Source organism: Schistocerca nitens, chromosome 6 (assembly GCF_023898315.1).
Source record: "Schistocerca nitens isolate TAMUIC-IGC-003100 chromosome 6, iqSchNite1.1, whole genome shotgun sequence".
In the NCBI taxonomy this organism is placed as follows: Eukaryota; Metazoa; Arthropoda; class Insecta; order Orthoptera; family Acrididae; genus Schistocerca; species Schistocerca nitens.
The window spans coordinates 490,974,947-491,001,430 of NC_064619.1; the positions used below are offsets into that span (position 1 = coordinate 490,974,947).

Sequence of the window (26,484 nt, forward strand, 5' to 3'; positions counted from 1 at the left end):
TTGCCCCCCCCCCTCCCCCTGCCTTTCCATTGGATAGTCTGCTTGGTGCTGCTTATGCTTGGATTTGGTTTGTGTTTTTAGACACTCATTTTTCTTTTTTCTAGCACTTCTAACAAACTTTCACTCTTCAGTATATAGTCCCCATTGTTGGGCTTGGCTTATCACCCCTCTTTTAAATTTTACAGAAGTGCAGATTGTGCAGGGAAGCTCACCCAGTGCGGTCTATATTAACCTTTTGTGCCTTTGTATCTTTTCACCTTTTTTTTCTAGCAAAAGTATTACATCCAAAACCCAGCACCAACAACAAGGTAGCCATCCTGTGTGTGTGTGTGTGTGTGTGTGTGTGTGTGTGTGTGTGTGTGGAGGGGTTAAGTACATGCATCAAGTATGTGAATGGTAGGCCCCTTGCAATGTGGTGATTGCACTTACCCGAGCTGCACTTACCCCAGCTAGAAACTATGCCAAGGAGTATGTGCCCATTGTGGCTGAGGCCTGGCAACCTCAGGCAACAGGCTATGGCTGGGTGGCACCCATAGGAGAGTGACAGTTTGGAGTGGGTGACACCAAGATGGATGGTGAGGAGATGAAGCAGCTCAAACTTTCATCCGCTGGTGGCTGCATGGCCCCAGCAATCTCTTCAGAAAGAAAGGACTATTACAATTTGGATAGAGATCACCCCACAGTGGTTCCTTTCCTGGCTACTGTACACTGCTGGAGGAGAGTAGAGCTAAGAGACAAGGGAAGAAATACTCCTCACAGTACTTAGTTTGCTCTACAATGAACAGGATTCCTTTTTTACCACAAAACTGGTACACTTTGTTGAACACCTTGAAGACCAGCTTGGGGAGGCAGCAGCAAGTTGGAAAATGAAAAGTGGTTCAGTACTGATTAAGACAGTGGTTACTGCTCACTGTGACAAGCTGGATGACATTCCCATAACTATCACCCCCGTAACAGCCTCAGTGTGGTACAGGGATCATCATCCACTTGGATTTTTAACATAATTAATTGTTGCACCATCACTCATGGGAAACAACATAACAACACTAATACTCCTTTTTACAGATCAATGACTAGTTACATGCCTATTTAGACCGACGGTGTGTGCCTTTTGTGTGTCATGTTCAGTAGGAACCAAAGAACAATAGGGGTGATACTCAGGCTTTCATCTTGGACTTTGAAGGTGACTCATTGCTTGAAAAGGTCAAGGTGATGGTGTATCAGTGTGTTGTGAAACCGTTTGTTCTCCTTCTGTAGTGGTGCTTCAAATTGATGGGATTTGGGTACATGTCATTATTTTATCCTATCTGTAGGGATTGTGCATGTCAGTTGCTTAAGTACACTCCTTGTGCCCCTCCCCCTGTCTGCGTCATCTGCTGGGAGCACCATTCCCCCTGTTCATCGGACTGCACCACGTTTCAAAGAGGAAAGGAAATTTAAGAATACAAGACCCCTGATCGGCTCAGACTAAGAAGAAATATGATCATTTGCATCGGTGTCCATATGTCGATGATGTTTGCTGTGGCAATGTCAATGACGTCCTCTCCAGCAGCAGTGCCCTTGCCCTTTGTGTCTTCTACATCAGGCCCTGGGGCCAGTCAAATACACCTGCTCCTTTGGTGGTTGTGGGCCATCCTACTGTTTCCCCCGCACCCCCTTTGAGAGCATTAACTTCCCAACCAATGGGGATGTCGATCCCCATCCCCCACCTGAAGAAGCAACTCTCTCCTCCAGCGTCTCTCACGAGGAAGACATCCCTTAGGTCACTCCCCTCCCGGGACTCTTCTGATCTGCCGTTAGATACCAGTCATTGGCTGAAGGAGCCACAGATCGCTTAGTGCTTCTCTTCTATAACTTAAACTAGGGCAGACAAGCCTTCATGAACACTGTAATCGTCCAAGCAGAAGAGGGACAAAAAGGATACCTCCAAACCTTAGGAGGTTCCGGTGCCCCCCACACTGGTGAAACCCACAGATTCTGCATCTGTAGCTGAGGAGTAGTTCCCAGTGGCACCTGTGGCACTGGATCCCATCACATGACCTTATTCAGAACCAGTGTGTATTGACGCCGTATCCTCACAACCGGTTGCAGCAACTGACCCTTGGGCATGACCTGCCTCATTGGTCCTTTCTCAGCCTCACAGGATACTGATAGTGTGATCCTCCAATGGAACTGTTGAAATTTTTTTTGGGCCATCTGGCTGATCTATGACATCTCTTATGCATTTCCCATGCTTTATGCATTGCCCTCCAAGAAACTTCGTTCCCTGCGTTGCAAACCCCCACCCTCCATGGCTGTTGGGGCTATTTTAAGAATCAAGCTGACTCTCACATGCCACTCTATACGACTTTGGAGGCTGTGGCTGTTCATGTAAAGATGTCTGGATTTTCCTCTCTGTATCTCCCTCCTGATGATGAAGTGTCTCAGATTGCCTAGTCCGCACGGATTTCTCTGTCCCCCCCCCCCCCCCCCCCCCCTTACACACACACACACACACACACACACACACACACACACACACACACACACACACACACACACACCCCCTGCCCATTCTTTTCCATCTTGGGTGACTTCAGTGCCCACAACCATTTGTGTGGCAATGTCAATGACGTCCTCTCGAGCAGCAGTGCCCTTGCCCTTTGTGTCTTCTACATCAGGCCCTGGGGCCAGTCAAATACACCTGCTCCTTTGGTGGTTGTGGGCTATCCTACTGTTTCCCCCACACCCCCTTTGAGAGCATTAACTTCCCAACCGATGGGGAACAGTGGTGTCTCGTTTTCTGAAGACCCAAACATGAGATTTGTACTCGCTCCGTTTCTGATCTCTACTATCTATATATTGGACAGTCCACCTGATGGGCTCTCAACAGTGCTGACTGAGATACCTTTGCCTCTACTGTTGCACACAGCAGTCCATGTATTGAGGCTGTCAGTCGTAGCACTCCACTGACTGTGGCAAAGTTATCAAAACTCTACTCACAGAGCTCAATCTCTGTCTTTAGAATACCGGCACCTCCACATAACATGGATATCATTCAGCCATTGATCTTTTGCTTTGCATCTTTAGTCTTCTCCTCTCCATTAGAAATCGGAAACGAACTCCTAAGTTCTGCGATGTCATCTCCAAACTTGCCATCTCTGTGTTCCCATAGGCTCAACTCATGAGTCTCTAATGCTGCCCACTTGTCGCTTGAGTCAGTTGTCAGGTATAAGTGGACACGACTCGTTCAGAAAGGAGAGTGAGTACATGAGTTTGGAACTATAATCATGGACTCACGGCATTCTCACTACATCACAACCGATTTGAAAGAAGTTTGTGCCATTAAACTGTAATTACTATTCATTTATTTCACACAATCATGATTTCAGTTTTACAGCCATTCTCAAGTGCAAGTTGTAAAGTCACAAAATGTTTGACCTACTTAAATGGATGTGGTAACTTCTATACCAATATAATGGCTGATGGGTTGTCAGTGAATATTGTTCTGTTGGTACATACATTTATATAGGTAAAACTTGTTCAAAGACTGCTGTAAACTTTTCATATCTATTCAGAGAATGTCTCCAAGAATCACTTTAACATATACACACTTCCGAGAGTTACAAAGTCTTGTAACAATAGTACAAGAAAACATGACATGAGGATGAAATGCAATCTCTAAGTGGTGATTGATTATTAAAAGAAATTACAGATATGAATGATAAACTACGTAACTCATTCTTACCACAAATGTAAGTTGCCATGACCACAGAAATAGTACACTTTCGTGTCGCAGGGATGTAACGGTGACACTGCTCTGTACCCTGTTTTTGTTTGTTGCAGCAGATATTTTCTCTTGGTGGAGGTCGAGTGAACAAGATTACAGTCATTTTTTTAAATTTTTAATTTTTAAATGAAACTTGTATGTATTTTGTCTGAAGTGTGGACTTCAATGTGAAACTTATTCCAGTTTTCACTCTTTCTCTAATAGAACACATTTGCAATTGTATCCTTGGATCAATTAATTTTCGTCTTACTCTTCTGCGCACTCATATAACACAGCTTCATTAAAGAACATTTGATCCAACGGTCGATCATTGTGCCTCGTCAGCACCCCTGTACAGTACCAAGATCAGGTATTCATCTTCTGCACTTACAGTAAGTCAGAACTATACTTACACTCCTGCAGGCTTCAGTAAGAGAGGACGAGTCAATGGGTATGAAGTGGCTGTGCGCCACGGTTTTTGGGCATGTGATGCAGATCTATAGCATGAAAGAAAGGAAGCCTGTTAGCACTGGTGGAACAGTGGTGCCTCGTTTTCTGAAGACCCAAACATGAGATTTGTACTCGCTCCGTTTCTGATCTCTACTATCTATATATTGGACAGTCCACCTGATGGGCTCTCAACAGTGCTGACTTAGATACCTTTGCCTCTACTGTTGCACACAGCAGTCCATCTATTGAGGCTGTCAGTTGTAGCACTCCACCATATTGAGGTCGTGACTGTAGCATTCCTCCTTATTGATGCATCGATGTGGTTGTCCAGAGCACAACTGCAGCCTTTTTATCAGCAGCAGATTTAGTGGTCCCCTATTCCTCTGCATCCTCTGTCAGAAGATGGAACCACGGTGGACTTCAGAAATCTCTGTGGCAATTACATATCACAGGAAGGCTCTCCAACGACAAAAGAGACATCGATCGATGTCTAACCTCATTGCTTGTAAATGGCCCTGGGTCCACAACCTAATAAAAGACAGCAGCAAGAATGCTGGGAATGGTATGTTATTACTGTTGGATCGCATACCCCTCATTTGCAGGTTTGGGCAAAGGTTCAGTGCCTCTATACACACCAGTCCAACACAGGTGTACCTGGTAAAATACTTAGTCAAAATACAATAAACTTAACTTTTGGAAATGAATGTAAAAACCTACCATAATGCTGTAAAAGTGACAGCATATTATCATTTTTTGGATCAACTTACTTATGGAAGACGGTGTTTTCAACATGAACATAGTGAAATCTAGGTGTAGGAATAAACTGACTGATCCTCATCTTTCAGGCTGTGTTAAGTTTGACTCTGATAAACTATTCACCAGATTATGACGAACTTGCCAGTGATATGCAAAGCCAAGTACCTCACTAAATTTTTTTTCTGCATTTGTGATGGTGTATATTTTAATTCCTTTTTTTTCCCACATGTATAATATATTTAAAATTGAGTAGTAGGCCTACAATGTCTGATGGGGATAAAATTACCTTTTATTTATTTGGTGTAATTAAAATGGTTAATTTTGGCTATGGTGGTGGTTTGTGCATAAATCTTTATGAATTTCTAAGTCAGTAGATCTATAATTGAATTAAATTGCATATAGAAGAGCTTGAGCCTAAAAAGGTTTAGCACTTCTGATCTAAAGCCATATAATTCTCCGTCTGAAACCAGGGTGAGTTCCCATCTGAATGGCAAGATAGCTTGATTGTCCAAGCACTGAAACCATGTATGTTGAGCTGGTGGCATTGTTGGTACCTTTAGCCTGGGGGTATTTTGGTTCTATCATAGGGTGTTTTTTGCAAAGGCCTTTCTATTGCTGACATTTTGGTCTGTCTGACATTTGCCAACTGGTCAGCTTTTGCCCAGTGTCAACACCTGTCTTTGTTGACCTGCAAAAGTCTTATGACACCAAGGTGTAATCACACCCTCATTACACTATATGTGTGGTTCTTGGGATCCTGTTCCTGATTTTTGTCTGGAACTTCTTGTCAAACTGTACTTTCCAGGTTTACGTTTATACTTCCATCAGTACGCCCCCCTTCTGCCCCCCGCCTCCCTCTTGACAGAGAAGAGAATGATGTGGTGGACTCTTACACTTTCTCGGATTGTTATTTGATGCCCGGTTGACGTTTTAACACCAGCTGGTGTACAGATGAGTCTACACTTTTGCAGCTCTGATCTCGTATTATCTTGATTGTGGAAGTCTGTCATATAGCTCGGCATCGCCTTCAGTATTGCGCATGCTACCTTTAGTACATCATTGTGGGCTTTGACTTGTGACAGGTGCCTTTCAGACCAGCTCTGTGAACAGTGTACTGGCGGAGACTGAGGTCTCTCCGCTACAGATCAGGTGCCAATAAATGATGCTCAGATATGCAACATACCTTCGCTGCTTTTCTGAGCATTGGAACTACCGTTTCCTTATTCCTGGTAGGGACAACCTCCACCCACAACATAATCCTAGGACATGAGTTATAACTGCAGTTTACAAACAGTGTCTCTGATCTAAACTCCAACTTCTTTTACTGTTGCCTCTTATTAGGGAGCAATCGCCTATGCCTCTGTGGTGCGTATCCCATCTTTGGACCTGTCTCAACCCGTTCTTTGGACTGAAGGACAGTGTTAACCCCATGGTTTTTCTCCGCCTGTTCCTGGCTGTCCTCAACAAATTTCCAGGTTTGAAAGTGGTATACACTGACAGCTCTATGATCAATGGGCAAACCAGTTTTCCTAGACATAGTGAACAATGCACTCTGCCAAACAGATGCACTATATTCACTGGAGAATTGGTGGTCATTGCACAAGCCATCAGTCATGTTTGTTCTTGCATCCACAGGACATTCTTAATCAGCAGTGTCTTCTTAAGTAGCCTAGGCTATCAACCGTTGCGATCCCCAACACCCACTGGTCATGATTTTCCAGGATCTCCTCTGTGTCCTCCCTGAAACTGAATCCCAGGGAATGAACTCACTTACCAGGTGGCCGAGTTGGGTACCAGGATGTCGTCGTTGGAGTATGGTTTACAGGAATCAGAATTTTGGTCAACTCTGTACAATCAACTGTTGGAGGCGTGGAGCACACTTATGTGCCTTAGTTTCTCCGAACAAACTACGAGCAATAAAGGGGATGACATCCATGTGGCAGTCTTCGGTTCGCGCTTCTCGCAGGGAATCTACCATTCTGACAATTTTTCATTGGCCATACTTGCTGACCCATGGCCACATCCTACAAAATAAGGATCTAACTCACTGTCAGTGCAGTGTGTGTCTGATATGACCCACATACTAATAGGCGAAACCTTGACCCTTAACTACTATGCATGAGTTTTTTGTCTTTTGATACTTCACACACCACTGTGAGGTGAAGTAGACTCTTCTGTGTACCTTCCTATTGGATGGCAGGCTACATGTGCCAAAAACCTGGCATTGTTGTTGCAGTTTGTTTTATATTTTTGGGTCTTGAGAGGTCTCTCAGACACATCATAGTGTTTGCGAGTCCCTGTAATCTGTGAGTCATTAGAGGGGTAACTATTTGGTGTTATTTTACTAATACATAAAATAAAACAAACTACAAATTTTGCTGTATTTTGGTTTTCAAAGCATTTTAAATTCTGCATTGTTTAAAAAATCCGAATTTCCATAAAGTTTGTTTCCAAAAAGTGTAACAAACAACTGGAAGTCATGAAAATATATATTCACCAAAACAATTGTTTGATACATAAGGAATAAAAAGGCAGTCTGAGATACCTCTCCATAGTAATTGTGTTCCTGTCAACATCCATAGTAGCTAAGCGTTAAACTTGTTGACATGCTGCCTCCTTCGCTAGCAGATGACACCAAAGCAGCCGATCTAGTTTTGTGTGTTACCCATGAAGGTGGTTTTTACTCCTCTTTGTGAGGTAGGACACATTGGCCTCAATGGTTGCTGGAGGGATTGGAGGGGTGCTCTGTCACCTGCTCTGACCCACGGAGCCCATGGCTGCCCTTGCTTGGAGATCCAGCCTAACTCCTATCATTCCCACCTTTTCAATTCTTCTTGTTCTTTTACATCTGTTGTTGGTTTAGTGTGTCACCCTTGTTATTTTCTTTCCTGAGATCTTAAATATTTGTCTGTGTTGCTAGTTTTCTGATGGTAATGGTCAGTTGCAGTTGATGCAACTCCCACTGCATAACATGTCCTGGGTGCCTCCAGCTGCTTTCAACTCACCAACTTTCATCTTCGTACCGCTTCCTCACTCGACTGCTACTGTGTTGTGGTATTATTGGTTCTTGTTTACAGTTGGGTTCCTCATGATTTGTCTTCTATGTCCTTCCTTTCTGAGGGCCCTTCCTGGCTTGACACGTACATCATGGAGGGATTGATGACCCGTTAGCCCCATCAGTCCAATCCCATCTAAAACCTTACATCTAATGAGTGCCTGTCCAGTAACAGCATGGGCCTTGTGATCATTTGTGGTGACAACATGCTGAGTATTTACTGAAAGTATGTGTGCCCCTTCTATTTCACAAAGCTGTTTATATAAATTGTTGGAGATCTCTGTAGCTTCACTTCCAGAAGCCACAACTGCTGCAGTATGGCCATTTGCACTAAGTTCAGTTACTCAAAGCATCATCTATAGTGTGCAGATTTTCCCTCATTAGTTTAGCCTTAATATCTTCAGTATCATATCCAACCATTTGAATTCTCAGATCTGATCTATTAAACTGTTCGCATGTTCCAGAGTGAATGTCGTCTGCATTCATTTTAGTTTACGAGCAGTCACTAATTTTGTGGGCGTCTGTCATCTGTATCTCAGTTTATTGAATGATCCCAAAATCTTATATCTTGATCCACCTACTGGTTCCATCTTGAGCCACCTACTGGTTCCATTTATCACTATTATTTTCCTCCTCTCGTCATTTCAAATCTGAACATCATTGAGTATATAATTCACGAGTTTTCACCTCTCTGTGCGTCATTTTACTGTAGTGTTACAGATTTACAAATTCCCTGGTGGGCACCCAAAATTATCTTGCTACATTGTGTAGCATCGCCAAAAATGTTGATTGCTGTGTCCTGTATTTTGTTCCAGTTCATCAGGTATTCCTTCTCCTCTGCTAATAGAAATCATCAAATGTCTGTGAAGCTAACTGTTTACTTACTTTCCACAGTAAATGCTTTATAATCATTATAATGAAATCATTGTTGCTGATGGGGATCATCCAGATAAGTACTTTGTTCCCAGTGTTTTTGAAGAAAGCTATGCATTGACCCTGCATGGCTGTTGTAATTGCGCATTAAAAATAATTTCTCTTTGGCGCTTCATTGTTTCTTTTGTGACCAGAACTTGTGGTGAAATGCAGTTTCGAAGTCTGCAAATGTTGTGTACTGATTGGACACTTGGTTTCCCAGTGCTCTAGCTCCTGCACTCATGTGCTGTTCATAAATATCAGTCTTTTCAGGCTCATTCTGAATTCTTGTGAAATATGTTAAAATAGTTTCATGAAATCCATTGGATGTAATTGTTTGTACAGGTAAAATTCCTTAAATTGCCTGTGCCCAAGCACGTTATCAGCAGTGATATTTGTACAGTGACCTGCTCTATGTTTTCATTGCATTAGCATTTCTAATTTTGTCAGATAACATTTGCACCAACCTGCAAGTGCATATTTTTCCATACTTCATTGTTTCTTCCAAGTCCTGCACTTTTGATTCTAAATCAGAATATTGTTATTGCACATGTGATACTACTTTAATAACAGACTTTTTTCCTTCTATTTGCACGCATTTTTAGCATGAAGAACCTCGTTATTTGCCACTGCACTGTCCAGCAGGGCTTGTTCACAATTTCATGTTGTGTTTACTTGGGTCTGTGTTTCAGCCACATTTTTTATTCATATGTTGACAATGTGTCATGATCTTGCACACACACTCAAACTGTTGCACATTGAACAGTTTTATTCATTCCATTGCAGATTTATTGAACTGAACCTGCATCTCCTTAAGAATGTCCACTACCTTTTGGTCCATCATATATTTTCAGTGTTGGACTATGCTGATAGCTTTTTTTTCCTTCAAATTTTGCTAATTATTGTCAAGTTTTTTTTTGTTAATGTCCTTGAGTTCTTTGTTGAAATTCTCAACCAATTTTTGATTATTATCAAGTTATTTCTTTCAAATTCCACTTATCATCTAGTTCTCTCGGTAATTTTAGTAAAAATTTCATTAACGCATCCTTGATTCCTACAGCATCAACATAATTGTTACCTATCACTACCTCACATGCTTCAAAGTGTATGTTCAAATTTGGATTTTCGTTTCCCGCTACATCTACACTTTGAGTTCTGCTAAATAGTTCCATTCATTAATGAAATTCATACCAACACTGTCCTGATTAATATTGTTCTCTCTTTAATGACATCACCATTCTCAATTCGAGTAGTCATCATTATTCAAACATATATATCGAACATCCAGTTTATAATCTGAGTAACATTTCATTGTCTGTATCCTCCTTCCTGTCCATTGTTGATTAAAGAATCGAAAATTCCAAATTCACTCGCCATACATTGATGCTGGCAGTCTGTCTCCAGATCCGAAGATTGTTATAGGATGAGACATCCTGTCACTGTCGCCATATATAACAAGACCATCTGGTGTTCTGTACTATGATGATGCTGCCGCTCTCCACTCCAGGAATTTAACAGCATGTTTATTTCAATTGCTGTTGGTTTGAGGAAGTGGATAATGATGGGCTCACTAAAAATAGTCATTGTTAGTAGATCATGAACTGTATGATTTATTACTAAAAACATTACTCACACCAAACACTTTAAATAAACCCAGTTGAGCAATATTCTGCATGCCACCATGTGACGTTGATTGTTTCGCACTGAAACCATAAAGCAAGCCTAATTAGCAAGTACACCCAGCGTGGACTATGTCTGAATTCAACTGGACTTGACCACAGACTGCTGACTAATTACCACCATGCTAAATGCTTGTGCCAAGCAACAACCATCTCAAACTACCCAAAGCATTGTCAGTGGGCAGTGATTACTCTGAAAATTTGGCATTGGCTAAACCAGTGATAGCTCCAATGAATCCTCTGCATTGAAAAAGATCAATAATTTTTTGATTGAATGTTACAAGGAATGACAAATATTTTGATGTGGGAGGATATATGATCCTCACAAAGGGCATGATCAGCACCATCTAATTTCGTTGACGTCGGAGACACTGTCCACATGAATTCATACCTACCGGGACCACTATAAATGCAGCTTTGTACATGGAAGTGTTTAAAAGACTGAAAAGGAGAGTCACATGCTGCCAAAGCAACGTAATAAGTAGAAACTTCATCACAATAGTGTGCCGAGACCCACATTCCATTGCTTCCTCGTCCCCCTACTGTATGACCTGGCTCCCCAGACTTCTTTTGTTTCCTTGCTTGTAGGAGACCTTAAAGGAAAAGCTTGGGACATGACTGAAAACATCCAGGCTCATGTTACATTGTCACTAAAGCACATTCCGGAAAGGCCTCCCAGGTCTGGAAACATCCTCTTCAGAAGTGTATCGACAAAGGAGGGTGCTATTTTGAAAATCTTTTAATGATTGTATGAATATGTTCAATAAATGATTTTTTATGAGTTTAGTCACATTACTTATGGAACCCACCTTGTAAACTTTCTTCTTGGGCCATGTTGGCACAGCTTGATTGATTTCGCTACCACTGCAGTTGTACTGATATCATAATCAGATCAAGTTGCCCAATATTAACCCACTAAAACGAGTACAGAGTACTGCTTCAGTTAAGAAATGCTTATAATGCATTTCAACAAAATCACTTACAGTATTACATTGTCTAACAACAAGAAAACATTGCTCGTATGTACAGTTTGAGAAGATATAGAGATAATACGTTTGACTACTGACATTTTTGACAGAGATTGTCATGGCGTGCTCCTTATTCAGTGACATACCGAGCTACTCCAAACCTTCAAAAGTTACACAAACCCCATGCAGGTACCCCAGCTTGTGCTAGTACTGTGATTGCTGTCCCACCTTGAAGACATGCAGTGTCTGTCCATGTAAGTGTCACATGCAAAATAGAAGACAATAACCCACATACAGCTTTCTATTCTTAAGTATTTAACTATTATACAATTTCAACTATTGCGACCATCGTTCACTATCTGTTGCTCTGTTGACATGATATAACGTTAGATGCACCCCCCCCCCCTCTCCCCATATTTACTCACAGATTTGAAATATATCAAAATGGAAACTGTAAATACTGCATCCAAATAGCTGACAAGTGGTGGTTATTGTACTTCAGTTACACTTCCAAATGAATTCACCACTGGATTTGGAGAGAAAATTTAGTACCACTGTTACATATATTACATGAATATAACAACTTATAGCTGTAATGTTTAAACATGTCCAGCTCATTGGTGTATTTTCGTTAAACCGTTGGCAATAAACATTTACTTGGTATGGTACCAGGTTGTAGTACTATGCAAGTGATAACAGCCATAGGAGATAGATAGGAATATGTAATAGATTGTCACATAAATTGATTTCTATTGCGTAGAATGGTGTTTAGATACTTCTGCATTGATTGGACTAATGAAGTTGGAGAGTGAGATGGAGAATCTTTATCATGATTTTGTTATGCAGATGACAGTGCATTTTTGTGACTAAAGGTGATTGACCTTTGAATTTAAGATGCAGTTAGTGTGTTGAGTGGTTTATTTTTGTTAACATGACAATAATATTTTATAATGAAATACATCTTCAAAATATCTCCCGAGGTTAGTTGCAGTGTTTCATTGTCACCCCCTTATTCCTACATTGTTAACTCCTTATGCAAACCCAAAGTACTGTAAATTTTTCATTTCATGTAACAGATTTTCCTAAATGTGTTGTTAACACAAGTTTATATTGACGTTGATCCTGTTCTCTGCAGAGGACAAAATTAAAAATGTAAAACTGGGAAATTAAGATGGCAGATTAACATATTTGTACAGTTACATAATGAATTTCATCCAAGTAAAAGAATGTTAATTTTTTGCAGTTGTTGTGGAACTACTTGGGCAGTGAAAAGATGGATAAAAAGCAGCAAAAGTTCAGTTATGATGGCTGGAAGACTGAAAATGTGAAGGTATTTTACTATTTTTGATAATTTCATACAAAGTATATTAATGGTGACAAAATTGTCTGTTTTGTAACATACAGAGCTCATATGGAACAGTATGAGTAGACCTACATAACCTGTAACCACACTGTAAGATACTATTGTCATTGTGAACCAATTTAAAATAGTGAAATTTCCTGACAGACTGGGACTCAAATGGATGGCCTTTGTGTCGTGTTTCACTTACATTGCACACTGTGTCTATGATGCCTTCATTGATCCTTGAATAGTGCATCCTCCTGTATTTTCCAGCTCTCCAGCAAATAGTTAGTGAATTCTTCATTAACTCTCAAGGAGACACACCTCTGTCACAAATAACATTGTCTTGTACCATTCCGTTGTTGCTTTACAGTTAAAAGTCTGAACATATTCCTTCATTATTGCTCCAGTTAACACAGTAATAAGTTGTGTTGTCACATGTCCAAGTAAGCAGTAGCAATATAAACTGAACAGTGATCTAGGTGAGAAAGAACTTCCAATCTAAGCAAGAAAATGACCCGTATTGTCAGCTAACACAGTCCCACAAAGGCATTTACCTAAGAGGTAATGAGTAATTAAGTGTTGACACGGATGTGATGAAGCTGCACTGTTCAATGCTTCAAGTCGGTCATTACTGTGGGGTAACACTTGTATGTGCCAACATAGTGATATAATGAAAACTTTATTTTATTACTGTTTAATTAAACAGTGATTCAGCTCATATAATGTAAGTTTGTTTTATTGTTGTTTCATGAAACATAGATCAAACTTTATCTTGCTAACATAAAGACAGTGGTGTGTGTGTGTGTGTGTGTGTGTGTGTGTGTGTGTGTGTGTGTGTGTGTGTGTGTACACACGCACACACACACCTGCTCGTGTTATGAAAAATAGCACGCTCGCTCGAGGATTAAATAAGATTAATTATGTTTAAGGACATGTCTGTTGTTTTCTTTCTGTCTTATGTTAGACACCATCCCACCTTACGGGATAGTTGCGAGTTTTAAGAAGAGCATCAGTACATGACAGCAGATTAAAATAGAGAATACAGATCCAAATGAAAATCAACGGAAAAGTGAACTAAATCTTACCATAATGTGTCTTCTCCTTCTTCTTCATTATCACCTTTCTGTTAGAATGTGGTCTTCTTATTGATTCAGTGCATGTCATTTATTATAATCTAATGCTTCTCATGGATTTAGGTCTCTTGATATGAGTCTGCATTTAACTATGCGATGCTGTACCTTGTCTTCGATGGTGAGAAAATGGGCTAAGCTGATGATTGCACTGGACAAAGCCCATACAATGTGTCCATCCCAAAGTCACCATTCTTGTATCTTTTCATTGATTGGACCCACACCAGCTAGTGATTGAATTCCAATAATTTGACTTGAGCCACTGACACATGAGTTATGAGCATGGTTGACCACACAGGTTGTTGTCGGGGCCTGTCATTGGGCATTTTATACCTTCTATCAGTTTTAAATTAGGCCATACCTAAAGTGATGTTAACTCTCTTTTGTAGCTGCACCTCTGATGTACAGTTGCTATAAATTTGCCACTTCTGCACTGGACATGGTGCTACCATCTGGAACTAGATAGGTTCTGGGTGTGTGTGTGTGTCTATATATATCGTGCAAGATGGAGCCTCGGGCTTGTGAAGTTCTCCCTGTAATGTTTACGCAGGGGTTAATATTCATAGTAACATCACAATGATAAATATAGTTGGCATTCAAAAATGATCTAGAATTAACAGAAATAAGGGAATTAATTGTGGATACAATGCAGTAGTTATTTAGGGCAAAACAAAAGAAGCCAATCCATACTAATATCAAAAGTGCAAAAGTAACTCTGTGTATTACATTTTCGCGACTAAACTTGTGAACCGATTTCGATAAAATTTGGTTTGGAGATAGCTTGAAAGCTAAGGAAGAACGCCGGCTACTTTAGAAACTGTGTAGCTCACTGTATTTACCAACTTCAAGAACATAATGCAAAATATGGAACAATAATTACTCTTTGAAAAAGCTATTTACGCTTTGACTTTTAAACTTTATCATATTTGTGAAAATGCTTTTATTGTTTGATAGGTCCTACACACATTGATTCAAAGTGATGAATACAATGCTTATTCTGTTCTCTATGTGTTTAATCCATACTTCCATACTAACATCAGTCACAAGTCTGTCACATTTTAGCCACTGAGCATCACATGTCTGTTATAACTTCTTTGTTGCGTTGAAATTGGTGAGAATAGCTTGTGATCATGTGGTTAGTGTTGCTGTTTTTTGATCGTGGGTATCTGGGTTCTATTCCTACTTGGGTAATTTTTTTTGTCTGCTCATGTCTAGACACGTGCATTGTCCTCATCATCATTTTATCGTTGACATGCAAATCACCGAAGTGGAAAGACTTGGACTAAGCTCCCGAACTTCTCAACCAGGCCTCCTGGCCACCTAAGTTACACACACATTTAATTTCATTTTACTGATACGTGAGTACAGCCATGTTTAACTGCTAGAATACAATGTTTCTTCAATTTTCAAAGTGTTTAAGCCCTGCCAGTCCATTCTTTTATACTAATATTATCAATGTGGAAGTAACTCTTGTCTGTTACGTTTTCACAACTAAATCACTGAACCGATATGTATGAAATTTGGAGTGAGATAGCTGAAGCCCTGATGAAGAAAATGGGCTACTTTACAAACTGTTTAATAAAAGATATTTTATTGACTTGAAGAATATTATGCAAATTAAGGGAAAATATTTGCTCTTTGAAAAAATTATTTGCTCTTTTACTTTTGAACTTTATCATAGTTGTGAAAATGCTTTTATTGGTTGACGGGTTCCACATAATATGATCTGACATAATCAATACAAAGCTTATTCAATGTGTTCAATTCATTTTTGAATATTATTAACATTTTTCACTATGGTATATGTGAGTGGCATGCAGACGATACTGGCTTACTAAAATCCAACAAACCTCGGAGCAATCTCATGTCTACCAGAACTTGGCTGCAGAATGTCTGGTGGCCTTAAGAGCTACGGAGACATTAGAACAGTCACAAGCCCCTCACATTTTGGATGCTGAGCATCACGCGCCTCATACAGCTTCCAAGACACTTGAAGACTCACAACAGTGGCATCATTTAAACGCTGTACAACAAACAGAAAGTTGTACCTTTAGATGCGGAACGTGAGAGGCTTTTGGTGAGGCTGCATTCGATTATGATCTATTAACCAACCATGTTATTCATAAATTTGTCTTCATGGGTGGTGGGGGGGGGGGGGTGAATCAAAATTGTAGTTACCATAACGCATTAAATAAAATAAAAGGAAGAAACAATTCGTATGTGTTGCTCTGGTGACAAAATCTCACATCCGGTTCTAGGTGAGCCAGAGAAATCACTAAAAAATCTACTTCTGCACAAATGTAAGGAATCAAGACATTTTTAAATATAATTGGAAAATACACTGAAGCACCAAAGAAACTGGTATGGGCATGGGTACTCAAATACAGAGATACGGAAACAGGCAGAATAAGGCACTGCAGTTGGCAGCACCTATATAAGGTGTCTGTTGCAGTTGTTAGCTCAGTTATTGCTGCTACAATGTCAGATTATCAAGATTTAAGTGAGTTTGAATGTGGTAGTTTGATTGTGGTGTTACAATTGGCGCATATGCCATGGGACATAGCTTCTCTGAGGTAGTGATGAAGTGTGGATTTTCCCGTATGACCATTTTACAAGTGTGCCTTGGATATCAGGAATCCGAAAAAACATCAAATCTCAGACATCGCTGTGGCCAGAAAAGGATCCTGCAAGAACAGGACCAACGAAGACTGAAGAGGATCATTCAACGTGACAGAAGTGCAAGCCTAGCACAGATTCCTGCGGATTTCAATGCTGGGCCATCAACAAGTGTCAGTGTGTGAACCATTCAACAAAAGATCATTGATATGGGCTTTTGGAACCAAAGGCCAACTCGTGTATGCTTGATGACTGTGTGGCGCAAAGCTTTATGCCTTACCTTGGGCCATTGACTCTGACATTGGACTGTTGATGACTGGAAACATGTTTCCTGGTCAGACGAGCCTCATTTCTAATTGTATTGAGCGGATGGACGTGTACAGGTATGGAGACAACCTCATGAATCCATGCATATCAGTAGGGGACTCTTCAAGCTGGTGGAGGCTTTGTAATGGTGTGGGCATCTGCAGTTGGAGTGATACGGGATACCTGATAAGTCTAGGCACGACTCTGACAAGTGACATACTCATAAGCATCTTGTCTGATCACTTGCATCCATTCATGTCCACTTTGCATTCCGATGGACATGGCCATTTCCAGCGGGACAGTGCAACACCCTACATGTCCAGAATTGGTACAGAGTGGCTCCAGGAACACTCTTCTAAGTTTAAACACTTCCACTGGCCACCATACTCTTCAGACATGAACGTTATTGAGTATATCTGGAATGCCTTGCAACATGCTGTTCAGAAGATATCTCCACCCCATTGTACTCTTACGGATTTATGGCCAGACCTGCAGGATTCATGGTGTCCTTTCCCTCCAGCACTATATCAGACATTGGTTGAGTCCATGCCACGTCGTGTTGCGACACTTCTGTGTGCTCGCTGGGGCCCTAAATTAATAGACAGTAGTTTTGTGGATCACTTCTACTATCCTTTTTCGAAACAGGTGTGGCTTGGCCTTTTTTTCCAACTACTAGTTTTTTTTTTTTTTTTTTTTTTTTTTTTTTTTTTTTTTTTTTTTTTTTTGAGGGATTTGTGATGTATATGGTTCGAAGAAGGGCTAAATCAGCTCCAAATTCTGTATAAATTGTGATAGGAATTCCATTGGGCCCTGGAGCTTTGCTCAATTTTAGCAGTATGAGCTCTTTTTCAAAGCCACTGGCACTACAGGGTGTGGTAGATAAGTAATGAGACTGGCCGCCGCGCGGCGCCCCAGTCGCTCGCAGGGCGGTCTCCACCTGTACGTCACGTGGTGGGGGATCTGAGCTAACAATAGAACCAATTCGCAGTTGCGTCGGAGCTCTGGTGCAGTGAGGGTCGAGCTTCGCGTATTACGTTGTTTGTGTACCCGTGACACTTGTGAAAACGCTGAAGATGGATCGCTCGATAGAACAGCGGTATGCAATCAAATTTTGCTTTCGCTTGGGCAAAACTGCTTCGGAAACTTTTGCTATGATTACGGAGGCCTACAAAGAAGACTCCCTATCAAGAGCTCAAGTGTTCCGGTGGTTTAATGAATTTAAAAACGGGAGGGAATCCGTTGAAGACATGGAACGATCTGGACGCCCTTCAACGAGTCGTGTGGATGAAATGGTGGCCAAAGTGAAAGAACTCCTGGACTCCGACCGTCGTTTAAGTCTCAAAATGATCGCCGATGAGGTCTCCGTGAATAAATTTACGGTTCACCAAATTGTTACGCAAGATTTGATGATGAGGAAAGTTTGCGCAAAATTGGTTTCCCGAGTGCTCACCGCCGAACAAAAGCAACAACGAGTGGACGTTTGCCGTGAGATGTTGAATGATTTGGAAAATAATCCACACTTTTTAGACAATGTAGTAACAGGCGACGAATCGTGGACATTCCAGTACGACCCGGAGACGAAAGCCCAGAGCTCGGAGTGGCACACACCGGCATCCCCACGGCCGAAGAAAGCAAGAATGTCAAAGTCCCGCATCAAGACAATGCTGATTGTGTTTTTCGACAAGCGGGGGTTAATTCACAAAGAGTTTGTCCCTCAGGAGAAGACTGTCAATGCCGAATTCTACAAAGAAGTCCTTCAGCGATTGCACAGAGCCATCAAACGGAAGCGACAGGACCTTGCTCAACGCTGGCGTCTCCACCACGACAACACTCCGGCGCACACAGCGTTCCTTGTGACCTCCTACTTGACCCGAATTGGAGTTGAAGTTTTGCCACAGCCACCATACAGCCCTGACTTGAGTCCTCCTGATTTCTTCCTATTTCCGAAGGTCAAAAGATGCCTGAAGGGTCATCGTTTCGACGATATTCCGAACATCCAAAGTGCTGTCATGAAGGCACTAACTGGGATAACTCAAACAGACTACAGTGGGGCCTATGAAGCGTGGAAAACGCGCTGGCAACGTTGTGTCGACGCCCAAGGCGAGTACTTTGAAGAATATTAACGTTTTGTACAAATTGGATCAATAAATTTGTTTTTCTAGAGTGAGTCTCATTACTTATCTACCACACCCTGTAATATGTCTCTTACTCATCTTGGGTGGTACAAGATTTAAACTGTGCATTACCCTCAGTTTTTCCTTTGTAAAGGAACATCTGAAAACTTAGTTTAGCATTTCTGCTTTTGCTTGGCTACCATCAGTTTCAATTACTGTTTTGTCCAAGAGTGTCTAGATGTTACTTAAGGAGAGACGGTGGCAGTCTTGCAGTGATACCTTTGTAAATCCATATATCTGTCATTTTTTGTTCAATCTCACTGAAATTTTGCTTGCTTCAAATAATTTTCACAGAATTGTTTATAAAATTTTAATGCTGTGAGAGAATTTTGAATTTTTTTGTTACATTATTATTTTGAGGTACACTTTTTCATTATTTCCAGGCAAATTTTTCCTATGGTAAAGTAATCTGCACTAATAAATGTACAATTAAGTGCAGCAACTTTTTAGAAAATTGTTTTTTTCTGTGATATTTTGGATTTGACATTTTTTACAGTAATATTTTCCGTATATTATCAACCAATAACTATTAAAATGCCTAGATTAAAATTTTGTTCCACTTAAATATTGCTCCCATATAGGAGAACAGGTGTGCCAAATTTCATTGAAATCCTTGCAATAGTTTCTGATATATATGTTCCTGAAAAAAGGAAACCTCAAGTTGCAGAAAAATAGTTTTAAAGTTTGCATGAAATGTTTTAAATTCATTTTTTAATCATACCTTAACTAACACTGTCCATATCAATATTCCAGTTCTTCCTTATCACCCTCTCCAGCTCTTTCAGCTCCTCTGTTCCTTTGCCCAGCATTTTTTTCTGTATACTGTACTGAAGTCTCCGCCTTCGCGGCTAATTGCTCATCGATGATCTGCAGTATCTGCTCAGTAGAGACTCCCATGTGTAAAGTACAGCTTGCTGAGGATATGAAGTCTTGCCACATTCCTATAATTAAAAACTGCTGCAGCTTCCAAAGCAGAAATCTTCACTACCAAATTGGAAACAAATACAGTCTTTGGACATCTCTTCAAGTAAGAACATTGAAACTTTCATATGGGTTCTGCAGTTTGCCATGCAGACATTTTTCTGCAGTTCTGGTGAAACCAGTGCTCAAAAAGTTGGATTAATGGCCATTGTAACCTCTTAAGAATGGTTATTTTTATGGCTGTAACTTCCTCACTTTTCTTGTTTTTCAGAAATTTGCACCATTCATTAGAACATGGCCATGTTGAGGTGTAGTGTCTATCGAAAAGTAATGAAAGCAAAAGGCCCATATTGGTTTCCTCATACTATCCAAATCTGTGAGGTTATTTCTAATTGTAGTACCATAATAGACTTGCAGGCTGTCATTTCTCTTCTTTTTTAGTCTGTTTTTACCTCCTGATGGCTCCCCATCCACTAGTACCTTGCATTTATTGTCTGCAACAAGTCTCCTGAGTCGTCCACCCACCCTCTTCCGAATACGATCTGAGACTCCACTTTTTCAACAGTGCAGTCTTTTCCATAGTGCTGACTTTCAACTACATTCTTGAAAGCACTAGAGTCTCCATCTCCTAAATAATACGTATCTTACTCCATACTTTCACAAAGACCTAAGGAAAATGAGTTTCATGCTAGCAGCTTCCATCTCACCACTGGAGCTCGCACAGTTCCTTATAAAAACAGCTTTGTGTGCTTCTTGCCATTCTCTTTCGTTACCTGCCTCATTATATTTCTTGTGAAGGAACGTGCAGAACAATATTTAGACATCACTTGCAAGTCTACTTGTTTTCCAGTGTCTACACTTAACAACTTTTGAAACTCCATGCAGTGAAGTGTGCTCCCTCTTCACCCAGGAACTGTCACAGGAAACTGCTATATCTGTGATATTAGTTGCATCACAATTTTCTTGAATTGCCTCCTGGATTGCCATTTTCATGCTCTCTTCACTTACTTCTGCAGCTACATTGAGGAGAGTAGTGTTCATTGCAGTAAATTGTAGTGGAGAGCCAGGCATGTTCATAATGCCACATAAAAGGTTTCCATCGCCTCTTCTAATCGCTATACATCTTGGTCTCATATTGGTTTCATACATTCTGTTGCTGGCCTTCTGTGTCTTGAGTGGTGTGTCAGCATCACAGTTTTGACTTAAAATGTGCAACATGCAAACCAAACCTTCTCTCTTTCCATTATCCACCAAATTCACATTTCTTCCACAAAAAGAGCACTTGTAGCCTTTTCTAAGTGCCTCTGCCACCAATTCCAGGGCCACAATTCTGAAACCTGTATTTCTGTCATGATTTGTTTCTTCTGACACAATGCTTTTGCCAAGTTTTAGTTTAGATGGATAAGCTCATGTTTGCATCTGCAGGCCGAACCCTAAACTTAACGTAAGTTTATTGCTTTATATTGGCAATATGGAACTTGCTATACTTTTTAGGTACTTTACCAGGCCTAGGCATTGTAAAAAACGATCAATATGTTCATCCAAGCACAAAGAATGACACAATAAATCTAAATTCACTCAAATTCCACTAAACAGCACAAAACTTATTAACAGAGCTTCACAGCCTTCTATACCACACCGCTTAGAACACAAAATGGCTCCACAGCCTTCCAAAGCTATTTTTCCAAGTTCACGGGGTACCTCGAAAAATGGGCATAATGCGTTACACTGCTTAGGGTTTTAATTTGTTTTATACCATTTGCATTTCGAATTTCAAAGAAGAAATTTGGGACAATAATCTCAGTCATATTTACTTTAAAATAAGCAAATTGTTTTTTTTTCCCCCCCATGATTTCTGCCCTCTCCCTGTAAGATGCCACTGATAGCCTACATGTTCCTGCACAGAACTAAATGTTTAAAGTTCCTTGTTGAGGTAGGACACAACCCCATGTTTATCTAATTTGCTGGATATATAAATATTTCTACTTGTTTTAGTTTCCCTTCATGTATGGCAATCATTGTTGCTGCAACAGTCTCATGGTCGTGGATGTCAGTTTCATTGTTGACATTATTAAATAAGTAAGGTCTGTTTGTTGATATTAGAGCCAATGCATTTCCATCATGAATGAGTTTTGAATTGCTTGTTACAGGCAGTTTCCAGAAAAGGTTTGACTCGGAGAGCATCTTGCTTCACCCACCATTCAAAAAACTGTAATTATCCCAGTTGATTGTTGGATGATAACAACATGATTGGGGAACAAACATACTAGTAAACTGAGGTTTTCTCCCAGGTTTGTAGTTACGTCTGAGGGTGAGTCTGTCTGATAGGAAGACTGGAAGGATTCCCCAATTCGTCTGATGACCAGGTTTCAGGTGCTATCTGTGGCTAAAGAAAGATCTTGAGGTAGATGCAGTTGCTTCCCTTGTTCCAGAGGAAGTTTCTCAGCCTACTAGATCAGGGCATTCACAGAGGGTGCAATTACTGGTAGTTGGGAGCTCCGATGTCAAGTGGCCCCTTAGAGATTTGGCTGTCAAGGAGGAGAAGAAATTCATTACACATTCAGAACACATACTGGGAGGAGTCATTCCTGTTGTAGAATCAGTGCTTCCGGATGCCTTGAATACTGTGTGCTGCCAACTGCAGGTTGTGGCTCATGTCAAGCTTTACCGGCACATTTAACTTGGGCAGCACTGGCCACCCAGCTGTTCCAAAAGAGACGAGCAGAGAAACAATGTAGCTTTGAATGGAATTTAATTTTTAAAAAGAATGAAGTAATATTCGACAAAACTCGAGCACAATCACACACTTCTTAGGTGACCAGACAGAAAGCATAAAATGCTCTCATTCTCACCTAACATAGTAATCTATTTACAAACAAGAGGTAATTTTTCTGAGCAAGGGTAATTTTTCTGAACAAGCCACGTATCGTGCAAAAGCACACTGCAGGGATTTCACAGTATTGCTGAAATCTGGAGGTATTAACCACATTCAGTTGTCTGGTAATCTCTTAGCTCCTTCCTTACCCAAATCTGAGAAATAAATTTCAGTTCTGGAACTGTCATCTGCTACGTTGCTAACAAGTTGATCAACAACAGAATCCCTGAAGCCACTCAGGTGCTGCGTTTCCTCCCCTTGTTTTATGACTTGGCATTCTATATCCCACCAGCAGTAGGCAGTGACGTGTGAAAAAGCTCCGTGGGTTAGTTCCAGTACATCTGGCAGCTTAACAGCCTTGTTATTTCTTGTGACAGATCCCATAATTTGGCTTCAGATCAGTTCTCTTGGGTTCATATTGTAATAGTACAGAGGCAAATGCAAAAATGCAGCATTTGTATGAGTGTTCGGCATTGTGAAATTGATTGTTTTTGATGTTTGTACGACGCTTATCACTCTAGTTCATGCGAGACTGCATATGTGGTATAAAACAATGTACGTAGTCCAAATAATGAGTATTTGGTTTTTCATTTTTGTCATAAAAAATTGTTATGTTTTCTTAATTTAAGTAACCTTTATTAGCAATAATTCATAAAAACTGACAATTAAGACTTTATATTTGAAATGAAAATAGGAATTTTGTGTGCAGTATGTAATTAGAAACAAGAACACATGTATCATTCATGAAAAATAGTGATAAATTTTACAATTACGAGATGTAAGTATTTCAAATTGAACAAGAAAGAAAAAGAATGACCAAGGCAAGACCTGAACCAGTGATACATGAACTACACTAGATTACCATCTACTACTATGATGATGAATTTTACGATTAGAAGATGTAGGTATTTCAAATTGAACAGGGGGAATGACTATGGCGAGACTTGAACCAAGTGATCCAGGAATTGCTCTAGATCACAAGTTTACTATGCTACTGAGTTCACTTTACATCCAATATGTATTTGCTGGACTCGCATTCGGGAGGATGATGGTTCAATCCCACATCCGGCCATTCTGATTTAGGTTTTCTGTGATTTCCCTAAATCACTCCAGGCAAATTCCGGGATGGTTCCTCTGAAAGGGCACGGCCAACTTCCTTCCCCTCCTTCCCTAATCCGATGATACCGATGACCACGTTGTTTGTTCTCTTCCCCCAAACAACCCAACAATATGTATTTGCATTTCAATTGTATCAGATACAATCCCTCAGAAAACATCAAAGCCCATTTTTCTGTAAATGTATGAAACAACATTAAGAATATTCTATTTCTCAGCACTTTTTAACCGTGTTCCATATGCATGATTCACTATGGAGCAGGATGCAGCCTCAGCCATTTTCATACTGCATACTAACAGCACAATAGTCAGAGCACAACAGTACAGAGACTGTGACTGTACAAAATTTTTGAAATAAAGCATGTTTAAAAAACTGTTGGTGGCTGTTAATACATTAGAATATCTTAAAGTTTCATTTAACATAACTTAGTAATAAGATATCTAATACGTAAGTAGGACCTGCTTCCAAGAGCTTAACAACACTAGTGTACAAGTGCTATGACTTCTGACCAGTCATCACGTTTGTGTTTGTTTACATCAGGTTTATTCTTATGATGAACAGAGTATAGCTGAAGTGGTAAACACTGCCAATCTTGGTTGCAAGATGAAGGCAGAGTTCGCCATCTGTAACATTGTTGACAGGACCCGCTGTGGGCCTTTGGTACAGAGCCAAGTGAAGCGTTTGAATTAGTCTCAAACAGTTCTTTGACCATGTAGGTTGCAGATTTCTCAATTTAAGCTATAAGGTAGGGGGGGCTTTGGCTTAAGCTTAGTAGGTCAGTGATCTGTAATACACAGGAGGCAGCTGCACAGGTAGTGGAGGCTGTATGGATGAAGTAGGCAGTTTTCTAGTTTATAGGGTCTTGGGAAATTACAGAAATGGCTTCAGTCTTACAGGTTGCAGATGAACACAGGAAGAGGGTAGTTCTGTAGTTTAAATGTCCATGGTTGTGTCAGGAAAGAACCATGGCTCCAAGCGCTAATAGAAAGCACTGGAGCTCAAACTGTTACAGTTACCAAAAACTGGCTAAAGGTGCAGGAAAGTTCAGCTGAAATTTTTACAAAGGACCTGCCATTGTTCAGAAAGGCTAGATTAAATATAGTTTGTGACAAGGTCTTCATTGTTGTTAGTAGTAGTTTAACTTGCAGTGAAATTGAAATAGATAGTTCCTGCGAGTTAGTATGGGAAGAGGTTATACTTGACAACTGAAATAAATTAATAATTGGTTCCTTTTACTGACCCACTGGATTCAGACGAGTCAGTTTATGGACAGAAAACATCCACAATAGGTACTCAGCTCATATAGTTATAATTGATGGTGACTTCAATCTACCGTCAATATGTTGACAAAAATACATGTTCATAGCCAGTATAAAACATCGTCAGAAATTGTACAAAATGCTTTTTTAAAAATTATTTTGAACTGTTAGTTCAGGAGCCCATTCAACATGTAAATGGTTCGAAAACATACTTGACCTCTAAGCAACAAATAATTTTGAGTAAATAGGGAACATCTTGACGGATACAGGGATTAGTGATGATAAGGTCATTGTAGCAAGGCTGACCACCGCAACATCCAAATCTACCAAAAGTGAATGCAAAATATATGTATTTTAAAAAGCAGATAAAAATTCACTTGACTCCTTCGAAAGAGACAGTCTCCAGTCCTTCCAAATTAACTATGTAAGCAGAGACCAGGTGTGGCTTGAATGCGAAGAAATAGTGTCAATGGCAATCTAGAGATATTTACCACATATATTAAGGGGACTTAGAACGGAAAAAAAATTTTTTTTCATCTTTTTGGATTTTTATCTCATTATAAAATTTCCAAATAAAATGATATATATGTCACTTATAAACTCACATGGACGTGTTTTATGTAGAAGACGAGCTTTTTTCCTCCGTCCCGAGCATTTTCATACATTATCCAACGAAATAAATAAAAATTCCGTATTGTTCAGCTTCGGAGGTAGCAGCCTTTCAAATATTCGTAGCAATAAAAATAAATTTCTTTGCACAAAAATACCAACAATTGACAAGGCTTTAGGATTGTTGCACTGGTTGATACGCTGGGGCTCATTAAGATTTCACGTAACAGCACGTACTGCTTCATGGAGTTTTTGAAGTACTTTCATTATAGTGCCAAATTCAAGAGGAGAGTTATTTCTTTTGCGGAACAAAGTTCTAATCGTACTGCAGGTTTGCAATATGGGACTGAATGTTCAATTAGCAGGAAAGCATTTAGTGGGCCAAAGTGTGGCCGATATCATGCACTAGATGTGATTTTAAATGAATTTGTTAGGAACAGCGTCAGAAATTCCTGCCTGTGAACGCCGAAATTTTAAAAATTAACACACATGAAATTGCTAGAGAGCAAAAAATTGAAAATTTTAATGCTAGTCGTAGCTGGAGTGATCTGTTTATGAAGTGGT

The 26,484-nt window shown here is 40.2% G+C and overlaps 1 protein-coding gene across 2 annotated transcripts in view; it reads left to right on the plus strand.

Moving 5' to 3' along the window:
* Positions 1-26,484, plus strand: part of LOC126262716 (sentrin-specific protease 1-like) — a 160,717-nt gene that overhangs the window by 119,305 nt on the left and 14,928 nt on the right. For both annotated transcript variants that reach the window (XM_049959504.1, XM_049959503.1), the window contains one exon: positions 12,812-12,898. In XM_049959504.1, coding sequence (XP_049815461.1) covers positions 12,812-12,898 — 87 coding nt within the window. The remainder of the gene's footprint in view (positions 1-12,811; positions 12,899-26,484) is intronic.